The 25,464-nt window shown below is 48.8% G+C and overlaps 1 protein-coding gene across 2 annotated transcripts in view; it reads right to left on the bottom strand.

Annotated features, from left to right (window-relative positions):
- Positions 1-430: 430 nt before the first annotated feature.
- The window catches only part of LOC144127923 (uncharacterized), a 228,050-nt gene continuing 203,016 nt past the window's right edge, over positions 431-25,464 (bottom strand). Inside the window, exons 4-8 of one of the 2 annotated variants that reach the window (XM_077660924.1) lie at positions 23,205-23,439; positions 12,454-12,777; positions 10,039-10,451; positions 7,054-7,267; positions 431-2,084 (exon numbers count right to left, since the gene is read on the bottom strand). In XM_077660924.1, coding sequence (XP_077517050.1) covers positions 1,335-2,084; positions 7,054-7,267; positions 10,039-10,451; positions 12,454-12,777; positions 23,205-23,439 — 1,936 coding nt within the window. In that variant the 3' untranslated portion in view covers positions 431-1,334. Of the gene's footprint in view, positions 2,085-7,038; positions 7,268-10,038; positions 10,452-12,453; positions 12,778-23,204; positions 23,440-25,464 lie in introns of both variants that reach the window. The other variant, XM_077660923.1, reaches the window with a different exon arrangement.

Below are 25,464 nucleotides of genomic sequence, written 5' to 3'. Positions count from 1 at the left end.
CAGAACACAAAGGCTCAATGTATGCTGCTTGCGTGCTGTTTGGCCATCGATCTTAACCGGCGTTGAATAAACTGTACCCTTTGCCATTAATGCGTGACAGTGTGCACATTCCAGCCATAATTTGAAGTACCATGTTTCTGTGGCACGTCATTCGCAAATAAAAGAACATGCCGTCTTCTTGGCCGAAAAGGCCCCAGTCCCGTAAGAGCGCTTACACCGAAGATCACACACGTGTTCGCACCCGCTTGAATAACGTGACCGCTCACTGCGCAGTTTCGACAGCAGCGCCTAATTCCTTGCACGCCTGGACAGCATTCCTGCTATCGGGTAAGTGAGAGGGAAAGGTTACCGGCGCCAACTACGACGCCGACGTTATAGTCGCGAGGAGCTTCCGCGTACAGCTTCATTCTAAAGGAGTGCGTACACTAAATAAAACACATCATAGATTTTTATTTTTACATAAACACTCTTTAAAAACAACAAGGTGAAAATTTGTATGAACAAAAGACAAGCGTTACAAAGGAAGACACAAGTACTTTGCTTCTCTTGGTCATGAGAAATGTCAAGCTCGAATAATAAATAGGTACGCAGAAATTTCTTTTCGTGCTCACGATATCGGCTCTGGTCTCCCGTTGGGACACTAGCGAGAGTCACTGAATTTTCGCAAATTTAGAAGACTTGAGGTGTACTAGAGTGGTCGACAAACATGTGCCGTTGACCCTGCCGAGTATACGTCGTCTGGCTGGCCCTCCTCCACTTGTTACAGGCGCCGACGGAACCGCAAAGGCGTCTCAACGCAACAAGTCACACTCCCAGTCGCTCTTCGTTAACACCACTTTTCCTTGGCGACACCATTTGCGTTGTGGGCGAGGCGAGCTGTGGTCAGAATCACTGAGCTTTCCTCCACGGTCCATATGTGTCGAGTAGATGGTCCCACCCTGTATGCTGTACGCACAAGGGAAACTGACATGTCCTGCGGTGAGCTTTTGATCCTGGCTTTTCTACGTCCCACAAATTTGGTGGCAGCTTCTGCGCCGTGCCAGAATCGAAGGGGAACAACAGATGGCAGGAAATGGACGCAGCCACCTCGTCCTCAGCAACCGTACGTATCCTTGAGTTACATTCTCGTTGCGACGCCTCGTACAGTGAGCAAGAAACGCAGCGTCAGCGGACCGTTTGGCCTGCCGATCTGTGGACGCTGCCTTTAGGGCTTCCCCAATCGGGGATTCCGAGGGAGTTTGCCCAGAACTGTCCGTGCTCCAAAAGACGCCACCGCAGGGCACTCTTGTCAGCGCTGAGTCTCTGCGGCCCCAGTGGGGCGAGAAGCCGCCGGTCTAGGCCGCTGCTGCTGCCGCCGCCACAGGTTGAGGTGCCACCGGGGCCGGTGGAGCCACAGCGACGGGAGCCACCGTCGGAGCCGCCGCCTGAGCCAGCACCTGCGCCAGCTGCGGAGCGAACGCCGCCGGGGCCGTCGGCTGTACCAGGAAAGAGGACGTGGAGGTCGTGGTCAGCGTGGTCACGTACGAACTCGAGCTGGTCACGGTGCGGTAGCGCGTGCTGAACGCATTGTAGATGAGCGTGTAGATCTTGGAGCTATAGCTAGTGGCCGTCGTGACGGTGGTGTATGTGGACGTGACCGTGGAGTAGCGCGGCGCCGGCGGCTGCGTGAGCGGCTGCCCGATCAGCTGCTGCAGCTGCAACGCCTGCGTGTTCAGGTAGGGCACCACCGTGGTGGCGTAGCTCGTCAGCGTGCGCTCCGTAGTCGACAGGGACTCGGACAACGTGCGCGTGCGCGTCCGCCGGCCGTCGTAGAAGCTGACCAACTTGGTGTGAAACACCGTGTCCGTGGTCGTGTACACGCTTGTGTGCGTCACGGTCGAGTAGAGCGTCGCCTGCTGGTTGAGCTGCTGCAGGCCCAGGTATACGGCGGCCAGCGGGTTGTTGGAGAAAGCCGCGTTCAGGAGCGGGTTGGCCAGCTGCACGGGCTGGTCGCCGTCCGACGGCAGCGCCAGGTACGAGGCCTCCTGCGCAGCCGCCGTCCTCGCCTGCTGCTGTGGCGTCGGCGCTGGGGGCGAGGCCGGACCCTGCGTGCAAGCCACGTCACAGCCGTCACCAGGGCACTCTTCCTCCGACAGCTGGAGCAGCACGAACGAGGCGACACTCGGCAACGCTAGTTAATTAAGTAGCTTGCCAGTTCCCGGGTGTCTGCCTCGTTCGCGCCGGTGTCCGACTTCGGAACTGTAAACACGTGCATTTCTTCATTAAACTTTAGACTGCACTTCTGAACAGATACTCTGGTGATTTGAGTGTTTTACTTCTTTTTTGTCTTGTTGACTCTTGCTAGAAAGCAATTAAAATTTGGTTGTAATATCTGGCTCTTTGTGCAAGGAATAAATTTTCTCTTTTGCATGAGCACACTGCAGTTTCGGTTTTTGGATTGTTTGGTACACGTTCATTACTGATAAAAGAAGCACTCGTGTCAATTTCACACTTACGCCTCATCCTGCACACAATTCCCGAGTCTGTGCAGAACCCGTAAGAACTCGACACTGGAAATGAAGCTGCAGGACAGTTATAGGAGCGACTACTACTTCCCTATAGAAGTCGTTCTTAAGCCTCAAGGTTTTCAAACTCGAGAGAACCACCTGGTTAACATTCTTCGTTTCTCGTCATCCACGTCCCGGCCATCAGGATCCTCAATTTTTGTTTACAGGGCAAATATGTTTACAAACACAATGCACCATCTCAAAACCACAACAATAGCACACTTCGGCATGCTTCGATAGGATCGTCGACTAGTGGAGACAAAAATTTTGACGGTTAATTTTAATCCCTGCCTAACCCTCTTACTGAACACAGAGCTGATTTAGCATATCGCAGGGAAGCACGTCTTTCTTCCAAATTTGTACCGATGCTCCCTGACATAACGGTAATATTTAGAATCAAACGGTACCCTATGCTTCATCATCGAAAATAGCGATCTTCTATGTTTCCCTTTGAATTTCCCATTCAAATTTTTGTCCGAAACATGCCTTCTTGTATCTGCAATTTAACAAATACAAATAGTGGAACAGAACGCCTGTGAAAGCGTGTGTGAATGCGTGCAGATGACAGGTTAGACTGAAACGCATTGAAATCTGCTTTGACGTGCGAAGGAACGATTTAATGGGTATGTCGGGGTTAACGCCCAGCAATCACGGGGGTCACAAGAGACGCAGCCGGGGGGAGCTGCAGATTAACGTCGGCCAACTGGTGACCTTTAACGTGTGCATATATGTACATTGCATTTAGATCTGAGATCAGGAAATATGTGAGGAGGTGAAGGGCGCAGGACTGGGTTATGAGGAGGCCAATGGGAGAGGCCTTTGGCCTGCAGCGGACGTAGTTAGGCTGCTGATGACGACGATGACGACGGTGGCCGGCAAATTGCCATGTTAGCATTTCGCTCTTTCAAATGCAGCCTAGGCACGGCCGGTATTCGAGCCCGCAACCATGTGCCGAGCTGCAAAGCGTGACAGCCACTTATCCACCACATGAGGTACTGAAATAGCGCAGGGGACGAAGGATGACAGAAAGCAGAGAAGGCTAGGCTTTTAGAGTTATAAGAGCGCTTTTTTGGCGTAGCATTGTCAGCGGTGTAGCGTATCAGAATACAGCTAAGATTTACTAAATAGTGGATTGGTGAACTAATATTGAACATTTTATGTTTTTAACTATACCTGCTAGTATCCTTCTTTACTGCTTTATTGAGAAGAGTGTAGCCCGCCATAAGTAATGTCCATGTCATTTTTTATGGTTCCGAATGCGACCCAACACATTTAGGCGGCACCGCGCCAAAATGCATGCCCTTTCGATAAGCTTTCAGGCAAAGCAACCGCTCCAGTGCTCATAACTAGTCGAAATAGCGAGAATTGGATGGGACACAGCGCCGAGGTAAACTGAGATTTCGGAATCCCGAAGACTGATATGAATATTACTAGCGGTGGGCTACATGCCTTTTTTAAATAAGCGCTCTAACGGTAACAGTTAAAAGTTAAAAGTTAGCTACTCATATTATTTAGTTATCCTATTACATAGCACGTTTTAGCTGCAAAAGGATGAGCTGCACCGCTAACAACGCTATGTCGAAAATGCGCTATTCTGACCCAAAAAGTCTATTTTCACAAATTTCAGAATATCATAGGTGAAATACACGGCATATCTATACTCAAGCGCTACTCGGCCACACTGTCTTGTTACGAAAGCAAGGAAAGAGGCAATGAATTCCGTGGGCATTTACTGTCTTTCATTTCCGAATAAACTGATTTGATTTGATTTGATTAGAATTCATGCGCATATGTATCTTTTTTCCCCCGAAAATGTGGCACTGTAGGTTTTCTTGCGAATTTATCTTCGTGTTTACACAACATCAACAAGAGCATGATCTTGTCAAGAGCAAGAGCATGAACTTGTCGCCTTCGCTGTGCCTTGCATGAGAAGCCGCAGTGTCAATATCAGCAGAATAGAATAGCTTGCTCTCCCTGTATTCAGTAGAAGTGTGCCCGAGCTGCGTTTGTGTGTAGGAGGTATTCACACGAAATCGCGGGCGCCATTTCGTTGCACAGCGCGCAGCTTCAGCGGTGCTGTCCGGAGCAGGTGCCTCCATGCTGCGTGTACAGCAACATAGCGGCCATTGTAGCTCGAGTGATGCCGCCCTATATATTCTGGGATTTTCCAGATGTGTCTTTAGTTTGGAGTCAACCTTTGTATTATCTGTTTTCTGTCGCCTTTCGTTCATTTTTTTTTTATTTTCGGGTCAAGAATGTGTTACCGCTGGCTCAACGTTGCTGCCTCAAAAACTCAAATCGCTTGATCAACTAAACTAGTATGCCGAAGACGACCATTAAACAGAAATTGTACGTACGAGGGAAACCCAATATCAAAATTGTGTTGAATCCCCTCGGATATTCCAGCCTGAAATTTTCAATGTATTTTACTTCAACAGAACAGCGTTGTAATCTTGGCGCACTGAAAATTTAAGTGTTCCCAATTTAGGTTGTTGATTCTGTAGGCTCAGTGGATTTTCCATCTCTGCCATATTCTGTTAAGACCTGTACGTTTGGATCCAATCGTTTCTACGCGTGACCATGTATACGGGGCTGGCATGCAATCTTAGAAAGCCTGATGAAAGTCGTCCGTGTGGCCGTGTTTCGCCCTCAGTATCGCCACATCAAGCGGCGTGTCATGTCTTGAAATTTTTAGCTGTGAAACTTATTGGTTTTTGTTGCGGCCTCTAGCGCGCATTTGGAAACTTGTTGAGCCCTGATGGCTTTCCGGGTAGTGATCCTGTCTGTGAGAGCGTCACGCTTGCGCTGCGACAGTTCCTCACCAAGTCCACCTTTCTCGGGCAAAAATTTTCAAAATTGAAAAATTGCAAGAGACTGCTGTGGAAATATTGAAGGTGATTGTCCATTATTCTGGTATGTAGCAAAATATTTCTTTTAAAGTGTTTCCAGCGATCGCATCAAACAGTTAAGAGTGCCATAGAAAATCAATTGGCAAATGTTTTGACTAAACATAAATAGAAAAAAATACAAGACTGCCGTCGGGTGATCTGCGGTTATATTGATTGCTATAGTCAAATCTAACATTATATGAAAAAATTGCGCTCGTAAACTGTTTGCTGCTCAAAAGTGTTTTTGTCCAGAATTGCCGAATATGGGTTTCCCTGTCCGTCGTCACGCATATCCTTCCGCCAGTGTACGGCAGGGATCTTCTTCTAGTTGACCTCCACTTGTTCCCTCATTGTTCACAATATCTATGGGTCGAAAGCTATGATGTTCCTTGCACGTGCGAGCAGGTCATGTCTTGGACAATTCCGATTTGAGCCTCGTCTTAATTATGGAGCCAAACACAATACTTAAACGACTTGGTCTCCTCCGGAATGCGCGTGATGCGTGCGTGTTGTCTGGTTTTCGCCAATACGTCCTCTGACCTGTGCAACCGTCCCGTTGCAGTGTCTCATTGGCTATGCACTGAAGTACTGCTGGTCAGCACGAGGCAGCCAGACCGGAACGGGATAGCGGCAGCCGCTTATCAGTAGAAACAAAATGCATAAACGACCATTTGCTATGTGATCTAAGTGCACGTTAGAGAACATCGCGTAGTCGACAATAATCCTAAGTGCTCAGCTACGGCGACTCTTTATTCCTTCACAGAGAGGTTTAGGTGTCCCCGTGAGTGCGACACTCCGTGCTTCGTTAACTTTTCCGTAACTGGCCCACTGCTTCCCCACACATGAGACTGTAAACACGAGTTAAGGAGGAAATTTGGGCTAGTTGGAAAGCGTTTGAAATCCTTTTGCTAGCGCGCAGTGAACACCCGAGACAAAGAACACAAATACACAGGACCGACTCCCAGAATTGCCAAAATGCGCATGCTCCAGACAGCTGGACTACGGTGCCCTGAAAGGTTTGAAAAGAATATGAAGACTTTCGCTCCATTCCAGGCCTTTCAGTGCTCTGGCACAATCCCTGCTGAATGGGTTTCAAGTCATTTTGAAAACGCTTGCTACAGTTTCCGTTGCATGGCTTACGATCTATACTGACTCGTCTCACTTTTCCCTACCTAATTTAATGCACGGAAAAGGACGAGTTAGCTGTGTCACAACGTATCGCTTCCTGTGAGTTGAATGCGCTTGATCAAGAGTGTGGCTCAATTTGCATGTTTTGTGCTATGCACAATTAACCTTCACAAAAGGTATGAAACGACAGGTGTGGAATGGCGACGTCCTAAGATGCCTGTTCAATATTGCGTGTGCTAAGCACAGTTACGTGAATGCTACTGACGTTGTCCCAGAGTCTGATAGAACCTTAGCAGAAATGCATAAGTTGGCTGCACAAAGCACTGGAGACAAAAATCATGGTCCGAAGTGAAAAAAAAATTGTAGCACGTAAGCGAAGCAATGGCACTTTCGCACTGCGTACGTTCAGCAGAGCACAAAAGCACAAGAAAGCATACACAGAAGAAAAAAAGGACACGTAAGCAAAGCGATGGTACTTTTTCACTGCATACATTCAGCAGAGTCTGGAAGTACTGCTCGGAATCCAGGTCGAGCGTGACATTTCGTTCGTCCAGCGCCAGCAGGTCACCCGGGGGCATTGTGCGGTACGCGGTGACGATTTTACGGATGATGAAGCTCTCCGTGAGAGTGTGCGTGGTGGTGCCCAGGCCGTCGAAGTATGGCACCAGGGAGGTTCTCCACGAGTGCTCCGTGGTAGAGTACACCCTGCAGGCAGGCGGCACCAGCACAGTGAGGCGTGGGGCCAAAACAGGATTCCTTGGGATGGATCTCCAGTTCAGATATTTGTTACTACGGCCCAGTGCTTATGTCATCGGAGCCATCAGCGCATTTGTGCCCTCGTTTCTCTACCCCCTACCGACTCCATCCACCATTCCTTTGCCGAATATACATGGCCTCAGAGTGCCCAAACATCCTACCACATTTATCAGCCGATGCTTTTCCGATGGTTCAAAATATTCCGCTTAGAAATTTTTAAAAGATGAATGTAATAAAAACAACACGCAGAAAAGACCTGGACAGATGCGGGCGCTACACCTGCCTTGTTAGTCTACCTAGATAGTCTTAAAATTGACAAAATCCTGGAATGATAGTGTTCAAAATTCTTTGCAAAAACAGCGCAAAAATTACAGGGAAGAAAAAATGACGAACACTATAGTGCTTCCGTTATCCAGCTTCCGCAGAGTTTTTCTCGTAGACAACAAACATGATCTGCGTGCCTACCCAGCCCCCTTTAGAGATCAAAGCACGACTACCAAGCCGGGAAGTCGAATCGAAGCGAGAAGCAACTGAAAAAGTTTTAGGAGAATTTAAAAGAGGCTTAGATTAGGAACACTTGGGGATAAGAGTTAACGCAGAATGCCTTAGTATTCTGCGAATCGCTAATGACATTTTCTTGCTAAGTCCTTCAGGGGATGAATTGCAAAGCTCGATCAATTGCTTAGGTTGGCAAAGCAGAACGGCGGGTGTAAAAATGATTATATAGAAAACTATAGTAATGTTCAACCATCTCGGAGCGGAGCAGCAGTTTAAAATTCGTAGCGAGGTGTTAGAAGTGGTAAGGGAATACGTGTACTTAGGGCAGGTAGTGACCGCAAATCCGGATAAACAAGAATGAAGTGATTACACTACATGGCAAGTCCCCGAAATTTAAAATAAAGAATTGGCTGGATCGTATATGGCAGGTTCTACCAGGTTATGAATAGCAGTTGACAAAAAGAGAGAATTATATAACAGCTTTATGTTACCGCTATAGCGCTAACATAAAGCTGTTATATAATTCTCTCAACGTTTCGGCCCCATACGTGAGTATACTCACGTATGGGGCCGAAACGTTGAGGCTAACGAAAGGGATTAAACTTAAATCTATGACAGCGCAGCGAGCCATGGAAAGGAAAACGATATGTTTAACGTTCAAAGACGGCATGACGACTACACAGCTGCCACAGTCCTCCATAAAGTCGCCAACAGACTTCCACTCAGGAAGGGGGTCAGGTAGGGGAGAGCGATCTCGGCAATGTTATTTACCAACTATTTAATTAAGTGCTCGGAGGCATGATTTGGGAACAGTAAGGGATAAGAGTTAACAGATAATACCTAAGTAATCTGCGATCTGCTGATGACATTTCGTTGCTAAGTCACTCAGCAGATGAAATGCAAACCATGATCAATGAGTTAGACAGGCAGAGCAGAACGGTGGGTCTAAATATTAACATGCAGAAAACGGAAGTAATGTTCAACAGTCTCGAAAGTGAACAGCAGTTCACAACTGGTAGCGAGGTGCTGGAAGTGGTAACGGAATATGTCTGATCGCCGATCCGGATAAAGAGAGTGAAATAACTAGAAGAATGAGAATGGGGTGGAACGCATTTTACAGGTTTTCTTAGATCACGAATGGCAGTTTACCAATATCCCTCAAGAGAAAGGTATACAACAGCTGTTATCTTACCGGTACTCACTTATGAGGCAGAAACGTAAAGGCTAACGAAAAGGGTTAAGCTTAAGTTGAGGATAACGCAGCGAGCGATGAAAAGAAAAATGATAGGTGTAACGTTAAGAGACCGGAAGCGGGCAGAGTGGATGAGGGAACAAACGTGGATTAGTGACATCCTAGTCGAAATAAAAAGGAAGAAATGGCCTTGGGCAGGGCCTATAGTGAGAAGGCAAACGAACCGCTGGTCCTAAGGGTAACGGAGTGGATTCCAAGAGAAGGCAAGCGTAGCAGGCGGCGGCAGAAAGTTAGGCCTGCGGATGAAGTTAAGAAGTCTGCGGGCATACGGTGGGCTCAGCTGGCAAAGGACAGGGTTAATTGGAGAGATATGGGAGAGGCGTTTCTCCTGCAGTGGGTGTAGCCAGGCTGATGATGATGATGAGCAAGCGTTGGGCTGCTGAGCGCCAGTTTTGAGGGATTTGAGAAGGGGATGTGACCAGGAGGCGGAAACACTACTGCGCCGGTAGTATAGAACTGCTACGGAACATCTCCTCCTCTATAAACGAGAAAACCGTATTTGAAAGCAACTTTTATACATAATGGAGTGGATGACACAGAGTGAGGTGGCTTTGGGACGATAAGCGACGGGGCTTAATCCAAATTCATAGCAAGGGCAGACGCGACACGAAAAAAGACGGCTCTGGCTCTGTTTCTAGATGATGTCAGGACGGCGCGAAAAGTACAAGGACAAAAGAGGCACAAGAACACAACAGGAGAGGCTCCTGTCCTGTTGTGTTCTTGTGCGCCTGTCCCGTTGTGTTCTTGTGCCTCTTTTGTCCTTGTTCTCTTCGCGCCGTCCTGACATCATCTAGAAGCTATGCACCAACTAGCCCAAACCAAAGTACTTCTGGCTCTGTCCCTGCTTACACCAAATGTACCACCCAGAAAAGAGACTTCACCAATTTGCGTCGCACAGTTATCAGCGTCTACGCAATTCCTGTTCTCTGGTGCACGCCGCAGCAGCATTCGAGAGGTCACTGCCCCTCACCTGGAGACAACCAGAGGCGGCGTCTGCTCCTCGCTGCTGTCGGAAGGCAGCCCGGTGAGCGCGACGGGTGGGCCTTCGGAGCCCTCGAGGATCCCGTTGGAGACCAGCTCCGAGGGCTCGAGAGTGCGCGGCACCGACGTGGTGATGGTGAGCGTGCGCACCACGGACTTGCCCTGCGCCGCGTGGAGCGTCACCAGGCTGGTCACTATCGTGGGCTCGTAGCGCACGCGCGCGGGGTCGATGGACACCAGCGGGTCCACGTCGTCGCCGGCGGCAGAGGTCGCATCCGCGGGCGGTGGCGGAGACGACGTCGATGAGGGCGTCGCTGCCGAAGGCTCCTCCTCCGCTGACGGCGGCTCGGACGACGCGTCGGGGCGTGCCGTCAAACGCACCTTGAACCTGTTGAGCCGCACCTGCGGTGAGACGGCGCCAGAACCGATTACTTCTTAGCTCACCCACTCGGTCGACCAAGCTAACAAGCTGGTATATTTGTCTTTATTATTGCCTGATTACTCAACTAAGGAATGAACGCTTTTGAGGAGCGATGTGGCAACGGCAGTCGTACCGCCACCCGCCCCCACCAGTTTCGTGCAACTGCTTTCAGTCTGATCCAAACAACGATGCATGACTACAGGTGGCAGCCCATGTAGGGAGCCCCGACTTTCTTTTCTCTTGCAGCTCAGGCTCCAAGTGGGCAGTTTTTCTTCAACCCAAAGTGGACAGTTACCGGTGCCATGCACCAGGACGACTGCTGGCGCCGTAAAGTTGGCCATGGTCTTAAAACGCTCAAGGAACGAGCTGCCTTTGTCATTTCGTCCTACCTTCAGCAGTCTGTCTGATTGTACACTTTATATGCTCCGAACATCGAGTAATAACAGGCTGCATAATATTGAAGCAGTTTTCTCCAGATAATGCAACGCATTATTCTGATCCGGCGTGTGTACAGCAGTGTGTTCATTTCCACTAGCAGCACATATCATTTTCGGCGCGGAAAGTGGACACAGCGAGCATGAAATGTAGTTCTAAACATTGCGTCAAAACCTCAAGTATTTCACACAGTTGTGAAATCACGATTTTAAGCAGCGCACTCGGTTATTTGAATATTTAGTCTGGTGGTATTGCACCGATGCGTCTAAAACGCGATTAAGAGCGTGTTTCGTGCGACAGGATTTTCATGCCCGTCAGAAAACGTCAATTCGGAGCCCCTGGCCTCGAGCAGCAACGGTTCGCATGTGGCACTACTAGCTTTAGTTGTCGCGATTCTTTAACACGTTTCAGTGTTCGGATTGGCAGTGAGTTAATATCAGTACATCACGATAAACAGACGGAAGAAAAACATGCGATCAATAGTTTGCGCTGCGATAAATTTCTCGACGCTTACGCGCTCTATGCCTACGGCGCATGTTGTTCACAGAAAATTTCCTGACGCAAACCTGAGGTGAGGCGATTTTTTCACAGCTTTCACTTGTTTCTTCCTTAGAATACATGGCTGAAAGGAGATCAGAATGCATACATTGCATAATGAACGTTAGGTAATGTTTTCCTCATAACGAAGCTTCAGCATACTGCTATGAACAAGAACACAACGAATTAGGCAATGTCGCGGAACGGAGCTATCACGCTACTTCTATTGGGCATTAGAGCACATGACATCCTTTCACCATGTCTTCCCGTTCTTTGGCTTCCCACCGCGTAACCAGTGCTTAAAGTGTGGCTCCACCGAAGTGGGTCTCTAGTGATTTGAGCGCATGTGGAGAGGGAAATAAAGAGGGTCAGACAGAAAGCGGCTGACGACCTGTTTTACACATCGTGTGACACGAAGGTGAGAAATCATTTGTAAAGGTCCTTGTTCGCTCAATTTATCTCGGAGACCTGAAGCAGACGGTCCCCACGCTGTGCCAGTGTGCTCGTTGTTGTGTATCGTTGGAGCTGAGCGGCCAGCTCGGGACTGACTTGTGGTGTGAGTGCACGGGTTTCTGTCATCGTTTGTGTAGTGCTTCCAACTTTTGTATGTTTTCCAGTCTCGGGTTTTAAAGAAACGGGCTAATGATTCTAACAGAAAATCCCAGCAATATTATCAAACGATAGAGACCGCAAGTTCCGACCACACCTGAGAAAGGTAAAAAATGTTTTTTTTTTTTGCTTCGAATTCATGTAGTTAGTACATTCTAGCACAGAGGGCCTCAGATCCCTTGTCTGTATTGGCAGGAATCTGAGACACCCCGAGACCACCTTAACTTTAAGCACTGCGCGTAACAATAATTTTCTGCTGTCGTCACGATTCCACGTATGCCCTATAACAGCAACAGCAGTAAACAAAGATGGGCATAACTGCAGCTGCGGAAATACGAGAAGAGGAGATAGCATCGCAGATGGTCACCAGCTAGCAGCAGGTCTCTTCGCTTTGCCACTCACCGTGTGCGTGTTCCTGGCGGGCACGTATCTTAGCCGCGTGCCGGCCGTGGTCAGCAGCGGCGTGTGGCGCTGCTGCGCATGGCGGCCCCTGGTGACCACGATGGTGTTCTCCTCGAGGTCCGACTGCGCCGGCTCGCGGCTCACGGCAGCCGCCCGGAAGCGGCTCGTCTTGGAGCCCGGTAGCGACTGCGTCCGCCGCGGGAACAGCTGGCGGCTGCTGCTGCTACTCGCCTCCGGGCTGCGGAACGACGACTGCAGCGCCGTCGACGACGACGACGTGGTGTCGCCCAGCTTTCGCGGCCGCAGCCGCCCTTCTTTGGAGACCTGCGGAGGAAAGGCGCCGCCGACACGGGTGCGCGTTGGACATAGCCGGCATGCTTTGTTCAAAAATGGGAACGTATTCGCGCACTATATTCTAGCCTGGATTGTATCGCATTAAACGCTGACATACAATGCTCGAAATTTCCGGAGTCGTTACTAGACGATCAGGAACTGTGTGGCTGCAGGCAGCATGCATTACCGGAAAGCTCAGCGCCTATTCCTTGGCTGTGTATACTGCCTGTGTATGTATAGAGTTCGAAGACCTTTATCTTGCCCCGCCGCGGTGGCTCAGTGGTTAGGGCGCTCGACTACTGATCCGGAGCTCCCGGGTTCGAACCCGACCGCGGCGGCTGCGTTTTTATGGAGGAAAAACGCTAAGGCGCCCGTGTGCTGTGCGATGTCAGTGCACGTTAAAGATCCCCAGGTGGTCGAAATTATTCTGGCGCCCTCCCCTACAGCACCTCTTCTTCCTTTCTTCTTTCACTCCCTCCCTTATCCCTTCCCTTACGGAGCGGTTCAGGTGCCCAACGATATATGAGACAGATAGTGCGCCGTTTCCTTCCCCCCCAAAACCAATTATTATTATTATGCTCCCAGGGCGGGCGCTGATATCGCCTTTGCCGATACACTGCGAGACTGACAACGGTGACAGAGCTGAAGCATATTTGCCTTCACTGGAAGGCAGAAAGGAAAACAAAACGCTAACGGAGAAATAGGGCATAATCAATGCAAGTAAAAAGCAGGACGCGTCCTTTTCGCCACGCAACCGCGCTGTCCATTCTTAATGGACTAACAAACGACGGTGTCATCCTGTTCTCTTTTTTAGAGTAAAGAAATGGTTCCTCTTGGGTCTCGAGCAGTCAGTTCCGGTTCGACTCCTGACAATGCTTCGCGCTGCAATGCAAATACTCGCCCCGCACCTAGCATGTCCCCTCCTATTGTGTTCATATTATTAAAAAAATATGGTGTTCTCTCATTAAACTTCAAAAAGTGCAGCTTCGGTCGGCCTAGCTACTCAGAGAGAGTGCTTCGAACACTCGTACTCTGACCGACCACGATATGCCACCTAAAGCTGGCAAAGGTCAAGCAGCTTTGCGCACTGTGTACTAGAGAATTCCAAGAAAGCGTGAGCGTGAGTTTGCTGCGGGGTTCACGAATCCGAATCTTGTTTCGGCCCGTCGGTCAGTCATAGCGGAGGGAGGCAGTGCTAGCAGGCGAAGATAAACAGAAGAACAACGGGCAGGGCAAGCACTGAAACAATAAACTTTTTTTTTTCTACTGCGAGCTTCAGAAGCGCAAGACATAACAATTGGAGAAGCAGAATGAAAACGCTACCTTCAGGCCCACTAGGAGGACGACGTTTTACTGTTGCAATCATTACCTCTTTAGTTACTTTTCCTGTTCATGGTTAGTCACGTGATTCATATGCGGTGCATAAATTTTGCTCGCAATAAAACAGAGTGCTGTAGTCACAGCGCCCGTCCTGTCTTTAGTTTCCTATAGCCTGCTCGCACTGGCTCTCTCCCAGCCCTCGACTCTTTATCGGGCAAGAATTCGAGCTTTGGCCAACTTGTTTGAAAAGTCTGCTGCGCTAGTGCCCATAGTCTTCAAGGTGTAAGCTATGAACGCCTTGTAACCGCATGGCAATGACACAAGAGTTCACGAAATCACCCAAGGGCTCGCAGTTCCGTGGAGTTCATTTCCCCTTCCTGCTTTTCAAAGTGCGAACCAGCTTGGCTTCTGTAGAAACCATAAAATCTGCTTCCTGCAAATGAGGCGTCGTCTCAGATAACAGGACGTCCTTTAGGCACCGGTATTACAGCGAACAGTAGTCGTTTTAAACGTGAAAAACAGTGCTGATTCGGGCTGATTGGTACATGGCTATACGGGCAGACAACAAGGAGCGCAGACAGTTAAGGCGCTGAATCTCCATATGCAAGACACGAAATCATATGAAAAAACCCTGGTAAAAGTCATACCAGGATTTGCATTTTCTAGTCAGAACGCACCTTACCCATAAAAGCCATAAGTTACCTCTATTTGGTCTAGCCTTTCTTCTTCGTGCAACACTGAACTAATTACGGAATGTTTACGTTTACAGGTTGTTATACTAGTACATTTTGCGTCAGGGAGAGGAACGGAAAAAAGATAACAGTAATAAATTCCTTCAGCGTCGTGCCACCCAGCAAGCCCTTCCGTTGCTTGCTGGGTGGCACGGCGCTGTATACATATAGCGTATACCATTTAGTTTCAGGAAATCTTGTGTTTCCCTGCTTGCAAAAGCGATGCCATTATCTGACACAACCAAGTCGGGCAAACCATGTGCTGCAAACATTTTGCGCAACTTTCCAATTACTGTAGATGACTGGAGAGACGGCATCACTTAGATTTCTACCCAGTTCGATAGGGCGTGTGCCACCACCAAAAAAAAATCACACCCTGGACGGGTCCTGCGAAATCCTCGTGTATTCTACTTCACGGTCGTTCAGGCTTAGTCCAGAAATGAGTTGCAGTCCTTCATCCACCCTGCCTGTTTTCCTGGCATGGCGTGCAGTGCCTGAAAAACTCGGCGATCTTTTCTCCGGTCTTCGGCCACCACATGTACGATCTAGCGACTGCCCTCATGGCAGTCCTTCCCGGATGATTAGCATGCATAGGACTTAGAACTTGCTTCTGCAATTACTACGCGGCTCCCCAGAGTACACAGCCACGATGTACGGACAACTCGTTTTGTCTTAACCAACACTCAGAATGCTTCATGGCTACCCGTTCTCGCGGCCAGCCCTCAAGGATGCATTGCTTCACCTGTCACAGCAGGGGATCACTCCTCGAGAAGGCTGCCACTTCCGTTGCGCTCCCTGGAGGGTACTCCACAATTTCCAGTAGGACCATGTCGCCCGGCGCCTCGGTCTCATGGCGGGTTAGGAGACCCGGTAACTGCTTAGGCGGTCGGCGTTTCTATGGTCCCTGGTTTTCCTGTACTCGAGCCCGTAATCGTAGGCTGACACGCGGGCAGAAATAACCGCCGGAATTTGCTTCTGCCGCTGGAAAATTCCTAGCAGGGGTTTGTGATCCGTGAGAATGAGAAAATTCCACCCACAGAGTGATTGGTGAAAATGTCGAACCGCGAAAAACCACGGCAAGGGTCTCACGGTCAATCTGAGCATAATTGCTCTCCACCCTAGATAGCGTTCTGGACGCATACGCCATAGGCTGCTCACTTCCTTTGATGTCGCAATGAGTCAAAACTGCTCCCACACCCACAGGTGATGCGTCACATGACAACACTAACGGGGCATCTGTCTCACAATGCACCAGAAACGAGTTAGATGTTAGCAACTTCTTTAGGCTCTTAAGCACATCCACATGATCTGCACCCCAGTTCCATGCTACGTTGTCCAACAAACGACACAGCTTTTCAGCTACCTCTTTTCACCCCTTCAAGAACCAATTATAAAATTTTATCATGCCCAAAGAGACTTGCAGTTCTTTTGTTCTTGGGTGCAGGAGCCTGGTGGATGACCTCGACATTAAACTTCGAGGGGTCGATGCCCCTCGCGCCAATCCGATGCCCTAGAAACACAAGGCTCTCTTTGAAAAACTCGCACTTTCCCGACTGAACTGAGCCCCGATTTGGACAAGCGGCTTAGGACTTCAACCAACCTCCGTTCATGTTCCTCAATCGTCTCGCTGGCAAATCAGTATGCCGTCTAGGTATGTAGCTACTTGCGGCCTCCCGGCCAACACAGTGTCCATGCTTCTTTGAAAATCACCGGGGGAAACGGACACGTCGAACGGCAAACGACAAATCTTGTATAGCCCCTGCACGGTGCCAATCGTGAGCAACTCCGCCGTTTCTTCATCGATAAACAGTTGCCGATAGGCTTGCATCAGATCCAGCTGGGAAAAAACACGCCCCCTTCCTAATCTAGCAAAAAGTTCCTTGCTTGTCGTCGGTATACATTGCTTCTGATGGTCTGGTTCACAGTGCTTCGGTAATCCCCGCATATTCTGAGGGAGTAGCTTTTTTTCCGCACCACAATGATTGGCGTTGCCCAGTCGGAATATTGAGTGAGTTGCAAAATTCCCAGTTCCATCAAGCGGTTTAGCTCCGCCACGACTTCCTCCCTCATCGCAAACGGAATGCTACGACATTTAAGGAACCTGGCTTGGGCGCCCTCCTTGAGTTCGATGTGGATGCGGGATAGGGCAGCGCCTCGAAACGTCTTACTGAACAAATCTGGAAACCTTTCCAAAATTGCTTCTGGACTGGCGTGGACGCTATAAAGACCCGCTATGCTGATTTCCGACAGCTGGAACCAATCCCCGCCCAGCAGAGTGTTTCCCTAGTTTTTCACTACCAGCGGTGGGAACTGAAATTCTCTGCCTTTGAACTTCACAGGCACGGACGCTTTTCTCAGCACGTCGAGACCTTCCTTTGTCCAGGTGACGAGTTGCGTGTTGCAACCTTCCAGCTTGATCTGTTTCGCCACTTGCAGCTTTTGAAATTTGTTCACACTAATAATCGATCTGGCAGCTCCAGAATCTACTTCAATAGGCACGATTTCCTTCCCAATCTCTACAGCGATGACGTACTTTGGCAATCCCCTTTTTACTTGGCTGATACTGAAAAACTCGTCGTACTGGCTCTTCACTGAATCTTCCATATCATCCAGCTGCAATTCCACTTCTGCTTGCTTCTTTCGGCATGCTTTTGATAAGTGTCCCTTTCCGCCGCGGCTGAAGCATGCAGAATCTTTTTATCTGCAACGCCATCCTGCACGGACCCCCAAACAGCGAAAACATCACCGCTGCCTTTCTGGTTGCTTCATGCTAGCCATCCTTCCTACTTCCGGCCTCAACTCCTGCTAGAACTCGGGTTCCTGTGCATTGCTACTCATTACGTTTCGCCGCTTGGCAGTCGTTTCCGCCGTTACTGCTAACTCGCATGCCGTCTCGAATGTCAGATTCTTTTCCGCTAACAACCGTTGTTGAATCACACTGTCAGAAATTCTAAAAACCAAACGGTCACGCAACATTTCCTCTAATGGAAATTTTGTGCCGCCAGAGCATCAGTTCTCGGATAACTTGCGCTCAAAGCGCTGACATAGTCAGCCACGCCATCTCAGTCTTGTTGGTCCCACTTCGAAAAGACATACCTCGCGTATAGTTCAGACGGCGTCGGGTTGGTGTGCTTCCTGACTGCGTCGACGAGGACATGGTAGCCCACGTTGGGCGGTCGCGAAGGCTCGACGAGGGTTGCTATGAGGGAGTACGTCTCTGGCCCACAGCAACTGAGCAACACTGCTCGTTTGCCGTCATCCGTTGTGAGCTTGTTAGCTGCGCACGATAGCTCAACGCGCTCGACATATTCTACCCACGACGAATTTTCACTGAGGTCCATCTCTCGAATGCGACTCCCGAAAGCCATGCTGCCGGCCAACAGGCCCTTGCACGGGTCCGACCGTGCCTCGTCGCCACTGTAACAGACTGACGCGTGAGTGACACTTCACATAATAAAAACCCCTTAATTGAAAGAATACCACGGCTTAAATAGTTACGGCGGTGGGCAGTTATCAGCACACCCGGTGATAGCAACACAGGCACAAAACTGGCGCATGCTCTTTTGTGGCGCACCTACGCCATAGCGTGTGATTGCACAATCTCACAGCGTGTCACCTAGTCAGCATGCGTGTTAACCGATGGTGACTTGTGTTCGTGGCGTTGTATGTGTAAACGAGGAAATTACACAGCTTAACTACACGGCCCGAGACCGCGCGAAACGCAACGTGTCACACGCCAGAAAAACAGGATGTTTTCGTGACTGCGCAGACTGCTCTGATAGGAAAAGACACAAATCTGAGGTATGGAGATTACATCTCTGAAAATGTGGCGTGCGTTTAGTTCCTCTCTAAAACGTGCTGGTAACCGATAAGACTACCGCAAGGCGTCCTCGGGAATACTGCTACAAACTATCTGTCTCTGGAGTTGAACACCCACCGCACCGATTCTTACATGAGTGAAGTATAGCTGAAGAGAGTTTGGGCAGACATTAAAAGAACAAGCCTTTTCTCTACGTGCCTTTATAAAATTGCCCACTGTCTCCACCTCTAGCCATCAGTTTTCAAGTGATTTAATTAAGTGCATACGGCCGTAACATCAGCCTTGCTTACTCTCCGCGTATTTCACATCGATGTAATTTGTAATCATGCTCTGCTGAGGCAGTAGTCAGAAGAATGACATCACCGCAGTGGCATGTACCATTTCATTAACTCTGTCGCTCATGCACGCTCCTCTGTGTCGGTTACAAAATGTAAAAGCAGTAGGAAATATCCATGTTGAGCGGTCAGTAGATGCCAGTCAGGCATGCGCCTGTCTCACTCACTTTGCTTTCAGAACCATGGGCCAAATAATTTATCTTTCTTACAGTACAAACTAGCTCTATACATTATTTTTGTCTCAACGATGCAAAGCCTGGATCCAGTAAATAATTATTCCAAAAGCACATACCTTTTCAGAAGGCAACATCTGCATTACCTTCAACACGAATACCATCGAGGTCTTCATACCTTTACCCCCGGGTCCTCTTTAGTGTGGTGAGATATGATAAGTTCGCTCAAAGCAAGAAAATGCGCACAGCCATCGTGAATCCTATATAACAACCTTCTTGTCGACTCAAGAGCAAACATTCTTCCCCTTGCCTCTTCGATCACCGGCACACTATTTAGTATGCGCACCATAAAAGCCTTGTTTCAAAAGAACTACTGACGGCGATTCAGTTTCATGGCCTGGGAACAACAGGGCAAAGAGACTTCACGAGAAACGATAGCATTACAAGACGAGGGCTTGCGGTCCTTTCGCACATATTATCGAAACCGTAAAACTTTGCCAGCAGATGAGACTCGGAGGAGCCGTGCTGTTTACTTCTGCGCTCTGCATCGTCTATTCTGCCGCATTTTAACGCTTTCGACAACGCGGGGTCCTTTCGCTGGGGTGGAACTAAAACATGAAAGCAATAGGAAAGCTTCTGTTTGGAAGCTGACAAAGCAACAGAGATTGAACGAATCTGGCAGCTGTTCAGAAACTAACACTCGGCTCTTCGATGTTCAAATCCAACAAACACTTTAAACTTCAATAATATATTCTTTTTCCTTGCAGTGATCCTCGTGTGCAGAGGAAATCTACTAACATGTCTTATGGTGACACCGAGGCAGTCTCCTTGTGCGGTTTTTTTGCGGGTTCTCCCGCTCGACTTGTTTTCTTCGCCACGTTGCTTCTGTAGCGACTAATGATAGCCAGAGCCTAGCTAGTCACTGCAAGTGGAAGATATTCATATTACATAATTTTATTCACAACCATTTCTTCAATAATTTCCGTATGGCGCTGTAGGAATCTCAAGAAATAGATACAAAAGTAATGCTCTCATTTTACTGAATGTCTACTACATAAAGCATATCAACGTGTACCATATCTAGGTAGACACAATGTCAGACTCAAGTAGCTAGAACTGAAAACGGGATGAAGATATCCCGATGTTCTTAATAATGGCATCTTCGAAAAATTCACCCTCTTTCACTGTTTTCACCTCAACTGCGCATACTGTTTTCAGCAAACTTCCATATGAGCAATGACGCATGCGCTCTCACTACCACTCTTCAAATGAGTCGGCCGGGCTTTGTTTTCATGCGACGGACCCTTGCCAGAACACCAGCCATTGTAAATAAATAAAATAAATAATTGGTTCTGGGGGAAAGGAAATGGCGCAGTATCTGTCTCATATATCGTTGGACACCTGAACCGCGCCGTAAGGGAAGGGATAAAGGAGGGAGTGAAAGAAGAAAGGAAGAAGAGGTGCCGTAGTGGAGGGCTCCGGAATAATTTCGACCACCTGGGGATCTTTAACGTGCACTGACATCGCACAGCACACGGGCGCCTTAGCGTTTTTCCTCCATAAAAACGCAATCGCCGTGGTCGGGTTTGAACCCGGGAACTCCGGATCAGTAGTCGAGCGCCGTTGTGTCACTTCACGTTTTGCGCTCTGTTGCTAAACACGAGATGACAAGTCTGAATTCAGGCTATGGTAGTCGCAGCTCGACGGAAGCGAGGCTTGAAGAGCCCCTCGATCTGAGTGTTTTGTGTCTAGTAAAGGCCTAAAGGCAGCCGAAGGTCTTTGAAGCCCTCCACTTCGGCCTGCCCCACAGAAGCGCTAAGCTTAGCAGATTTTGTTTCAAGCGGGGGTCTTTCTTCTCCAAAAACAACTAGTTACTATATGTTGAATGATATGGCGAAATGCTTGTTTTCGTTCTTGTCATTATACTACGTACCAAACAGCCCGAATAAGCATTTTTTTTTCACAATGGTTAGTTTGGTCGATGTAATGTTACTCGCTTTGCCGATAAGAGCACTAAGCCCCAAAGCACCGAAGACACTCCCGTACATGTTAAGCCTAGCCAATGTGACCGATACTAGTGACAGGGCCCTCCATCAAACGACTGCTAATTCCTTTCAAGCAGGCTTTGCAAGGAAGCGATGAGAACATGCATTGTCGTTTTCGTGCATGTGTAACTCTTCCTTCGTTTTGCTGCTCGGTCTTTGTTAAATCTCTTTTCGTTCGGCAATGTAGTTAGGGAACAAGAAAAAGCAGACCTCTGTTAACCGACAAGGGTTGTTCCTGCGGCTCAAAGTTGTGTCGTGAGGTCCCACCCATTTCCCTTCGTTGCCGCCATTCGACGAATAGCATCGCCTTACTTGCACCGCAAATGTTCTTTTTCTTGTCTCGTTTTCGAGGTGTGCTCTAAAGACGGAATTCATCTGTGATGTGAGGAAAGGTCGGCGTGAGGAGCGTTAATTCCTCTCGCTGTCATCATCATCATCATCAGCCTTACTACACCCACTGCAGGGCAAAGGCCTCTCCCATGTCTCTCCAATTAACCCTATCCTTTGCCAGCTGCATCTACCCTTTGCCTGCAAACTTCTTAATCTCATTCGCCCATCTAACCTTCTGCCGCCCCCTGCTACGCTTACTTTCTCTTGGAACCCACTCCGTTACCCTTAAAGACCAGCGGTTATCTTGCCTTCGCATTACATGCCCTGCCCAAGCCCATTTCTTTCTCTTGATTTCGACTAGGATGTCATTAACCCGTGTTTGTTCCCTCACCCACTCTGCCCGCTTCCGATCTCTTAACGTTACACCTATCATTTTTCTTTCCATGGCTCGCTGCGTTGTCCTTAACTTAAGCTGAACTCTTTTAGTTAGCCTCCACGTTTCTGCCCCGTAGGTGAGTACCGGTAAGATTATGCTGTTGTACACTTTCCTCTTGAGGGAAATTGGTAAACTGCCACTCATTATCTGCGAGAATTTGCCATATGCGCTCCACCCCATTCTTATCCTTCTAGTTATCTCCCTCTCATGATCCGGATCAGCTGTCACTACCTGCCCTAAGTAGACGTATTCCGGCACAATTTCTAGGCTCTCGCTGCCAATTGTGAACTGTTGTTCCCTTGCTAGACTGTTGAACATTACCTCGGTTTTCTGCATGTTAATTTTTAGACCCATCGATCTGCTTTGCCTTTCTAACTCGTTGATCATGATTTGCAGTTCACCTCCTGAGTGACTCAGCAAGGCAATGTCATCAGCAAATCTCAGATTATTTAGGTATTCTCCATTTATTCTTATTCCCAACTGTTCCCAATTCAGGCCTCGAAATACCTCCTGCAAACATGCGGTGAACAGCATTGGCGAGATCGTGTCTCCTTGCCTGACGCCCTTCCTTATTGGAATTTTATTGCTGACTTTATGGAGGACTATAGTAGCTGTGCAGTTGCTATATATATCTTCCAGTATTTTGACATAAGGCTCTTCTATCCCCTGATTACGCAATGCCTGTATGACTGCTGACGTTTCCACTGAGTCGAATGCTTTCTCGTAATCAATGAAAGCTACATATAGAGGTTGGTTATATTCTGCGCATTTCTCTATCACCTGATTGATAGTGTGAATATGATCTATTGTGGAATATCCTTTACGAAAGCCTGCCTGATCATTTGGTTGATTAAAGTCTAACGTTGCCCTGACTCTATTAGCGATTACCTTAGTCAATACTTTGTAGGCAACGGATAGTAAGCTGATCGGCCTGTAATTTTTCAAGTCCTTGGCGTCTCCCTTCTTATGAATTAAGATAATGTTTGCATTCTTCCAAGCTTCTGGTACAGTCGAGGTCATAAGGCATTGCTTATACAGGGTGGCTAGTTTTTCTAGCACGATGTCCCCTCCATCCTTCAACAGATCTGCTGTTACCTGATCCTCCCCAGTATACAGGGTGGCTAGTTTTTTTGTTTTTTTTTCTAGCACGATGTCCCCTCTCGCTGTACGCCTCTACAACAGCGGGGAGAGTGCGCTGGTTGGAGAGGAGTTGCTCCTCCACACTGACCTGCGCACTTTGGGAGCGGATGACGTGGCGGGGGCTGGGCGATGGCTCCAGCTTGGGCAGCCGCGCGGCAGGCGTCGCCTCCGGTGCCCGGAACGCGGCCGTGGGCGTGACCACGCTGGCCGCCGGCGGCGGCGCGGCGGCCGACACGAGCCGCGAGGTGCTCTGCAGGATCTGCGCGTACTTGCCGTCGATGTAGGTGCCGATCACTTTTGTCTCGTGGATCGTAGTCACGCCACTGCGCAGGGAAACAGGGGTCGACACATGGTCACCACTACGACCACTGCCCAGCTACGCTGTCGGAATGTCATGGCACAATTAGAAAGCAGGGCAAAGTCCAGGATGGCGCATAGCAAGGCATCTAACGCAAACACAAACGGAAGTACTGCTTTTTAATTTCAGGCATTGATTAACACTAGTAGTGAAACCTCCGACTTCTCGGGACAGGCTTTCAGTAACAATGTTCCAGATCGGGGGAGGTAACCGTGAATAGTAGACTCTTTCAAGCCTCAGCGCTGAGCCCGCTGTCAGACGAATTTAAATGAAATTCTAAATCTCTATTTCCAGAGCGAAAATTAATGAAAAATTTGCCTTTTCTGTGTTGTTCGTCTCTATAACGAACTGTCTCTATAACAAACAGTGTTGTCACTAACAACACAGTCTTAAGAATGAAATGTAGCTGATGCTTACTGGTTGCCGTTTTATGCAGTGGCCAACGCTCTGACGTCTATTTTTTCTGCCAGCAAATAGGTCAAAATAGCGTTTCATGCTCTCCCACAGCGTCCAGATTAAAATGCCTTCGCTGGTACGAGTCTGGACGGAGGAGCTCTCTGCAGCGTTGACTAACAAGTGCCACCGTGAGAACGCCTTCAATATGCACAGGAGTGCTCGCCGACAGCGTTTGTTTTCCGTTACAGAGGGCAGCACATCCAACCGTCCGGTTCCCGGACGAATAGCGCTCATCTCTAGTTTTTCCCTCGTTTTCGCACTCCTTCCGCAAGACGTTCAAGAAAGTGTCTCGCTAAAAAAGAGGTGCAGTCTCTCTGTGACTTTCAATCGCGGCTCGACGTGGAAGGCCCACACCCGTAATGCGGGAAGGCGACGTATGTCTTCCTTTATGTCTGCTACTGCCCACTATATCTCAGCGTGGTTCGGAATGCAAGCCCAGGTGACCATCCTTGTGCCGCAGGTCGTAAATAATTCAGAACTCTTCGATAAACGCACGGGGGCTGCGCTCTGCATGCCTTTCCATTTGCGCATCGTGCCGGGCTTAAGAGCAGCGCTGATTTCTGTGTGGTCCGGCGCGTATTGTGATTTTCCTGTTACGCTTTTCGGCGGTCCATTGGAGCGCTAGTTCTGAGCTTTGCCTTTCGCATTTCATTTTCACTTAGTTGCTGCTCAGCTCTATGTTCAATTTTAGGAAAGCATGCAGCCACGCGGCTGTTGTCGTAAATGTTTTGATTGCCCTTATTTCCATTTTGCTGCTGTGCTACGCAATAGTCATATGGCCCGTACCGAAACATGGCATCCAAAAACAGCGGTGGACTGGCGCCTGGGAATTACCGTCCTAGAAAAACACTTTCATTCCCCGTTCCGTGTAGAAGCGGTCGGGGTTGTAAAACTAGGACAGAATTCAAAATTTACCTCAGTGGCTGCCGAACTTAGTTCAGGGCGATGTCTGGATGGGCACGCGCAAAATTTATTGTCCGCTCCTCTACGGCACGCTGCTTTTATAGCCGCCTGTTCCAATTTTTCCTAATGCCTTTCAGAAAGGATACGGAGGCCCACTCGTGCTTCTAGTACGTCGTTCCAAGCAACTGAAAAATGCAGCGAATATTACAATAGCCACCTCTAGCGCGGCAGAATAGTTTACGCTAGAAATTCACTACTGCTCTCCAGAAGAAGGAGTATTTCGACTAAAGCAGCACCTGTGCTTTTGCTCTAGAGGATAACAGTGTGATTACTATTACTTTTCCTTTCATGTACTTTACTGCCCGGTTTGTTCTGTCACGAATAAAGCACTTCCTCTTTTAGTTGCACTTCCGCCGTCTTCCACCTCGAGAGATCACGCGGGTAACTCGCCCAGGTCTGGGAAACTTCTCGAAGACGGCATTCCAGGCTTGGCCCATCAGCTGGCCGTGAAGGTGAAAGTCTGCGGAAGCCAAATTCGCCTACCACTGCTCGTCGCTGAGTTCCTAAGAATGCTCTAAGTTGTTCGAGGCAGCTTTTCTCTCCACAGGCCGCTCTGCATTGGTGGGGTATT

This window comes from Amblyomma americanum, chromosome 4 (assembly GCF_052857255.1).
Source record: "Amblyomma americanum isolate KBUSLIRL-KWMA chromosome 4, ASM5285725v1, whole genome shotgun sequence".
In the NCBI taxonomy this organism is placed as follows: Eukaryota; Metazoa; Arthropoda; class Arachnida; order Ixodida; family Ixodidae; genus Amblyomma; species Amblyomma americanum.
The sequence above is the reverse complement of the archived record's forward strand: the minus strand, read 5'-3'. Positions and strand labels throughout refer to the sequence as shown.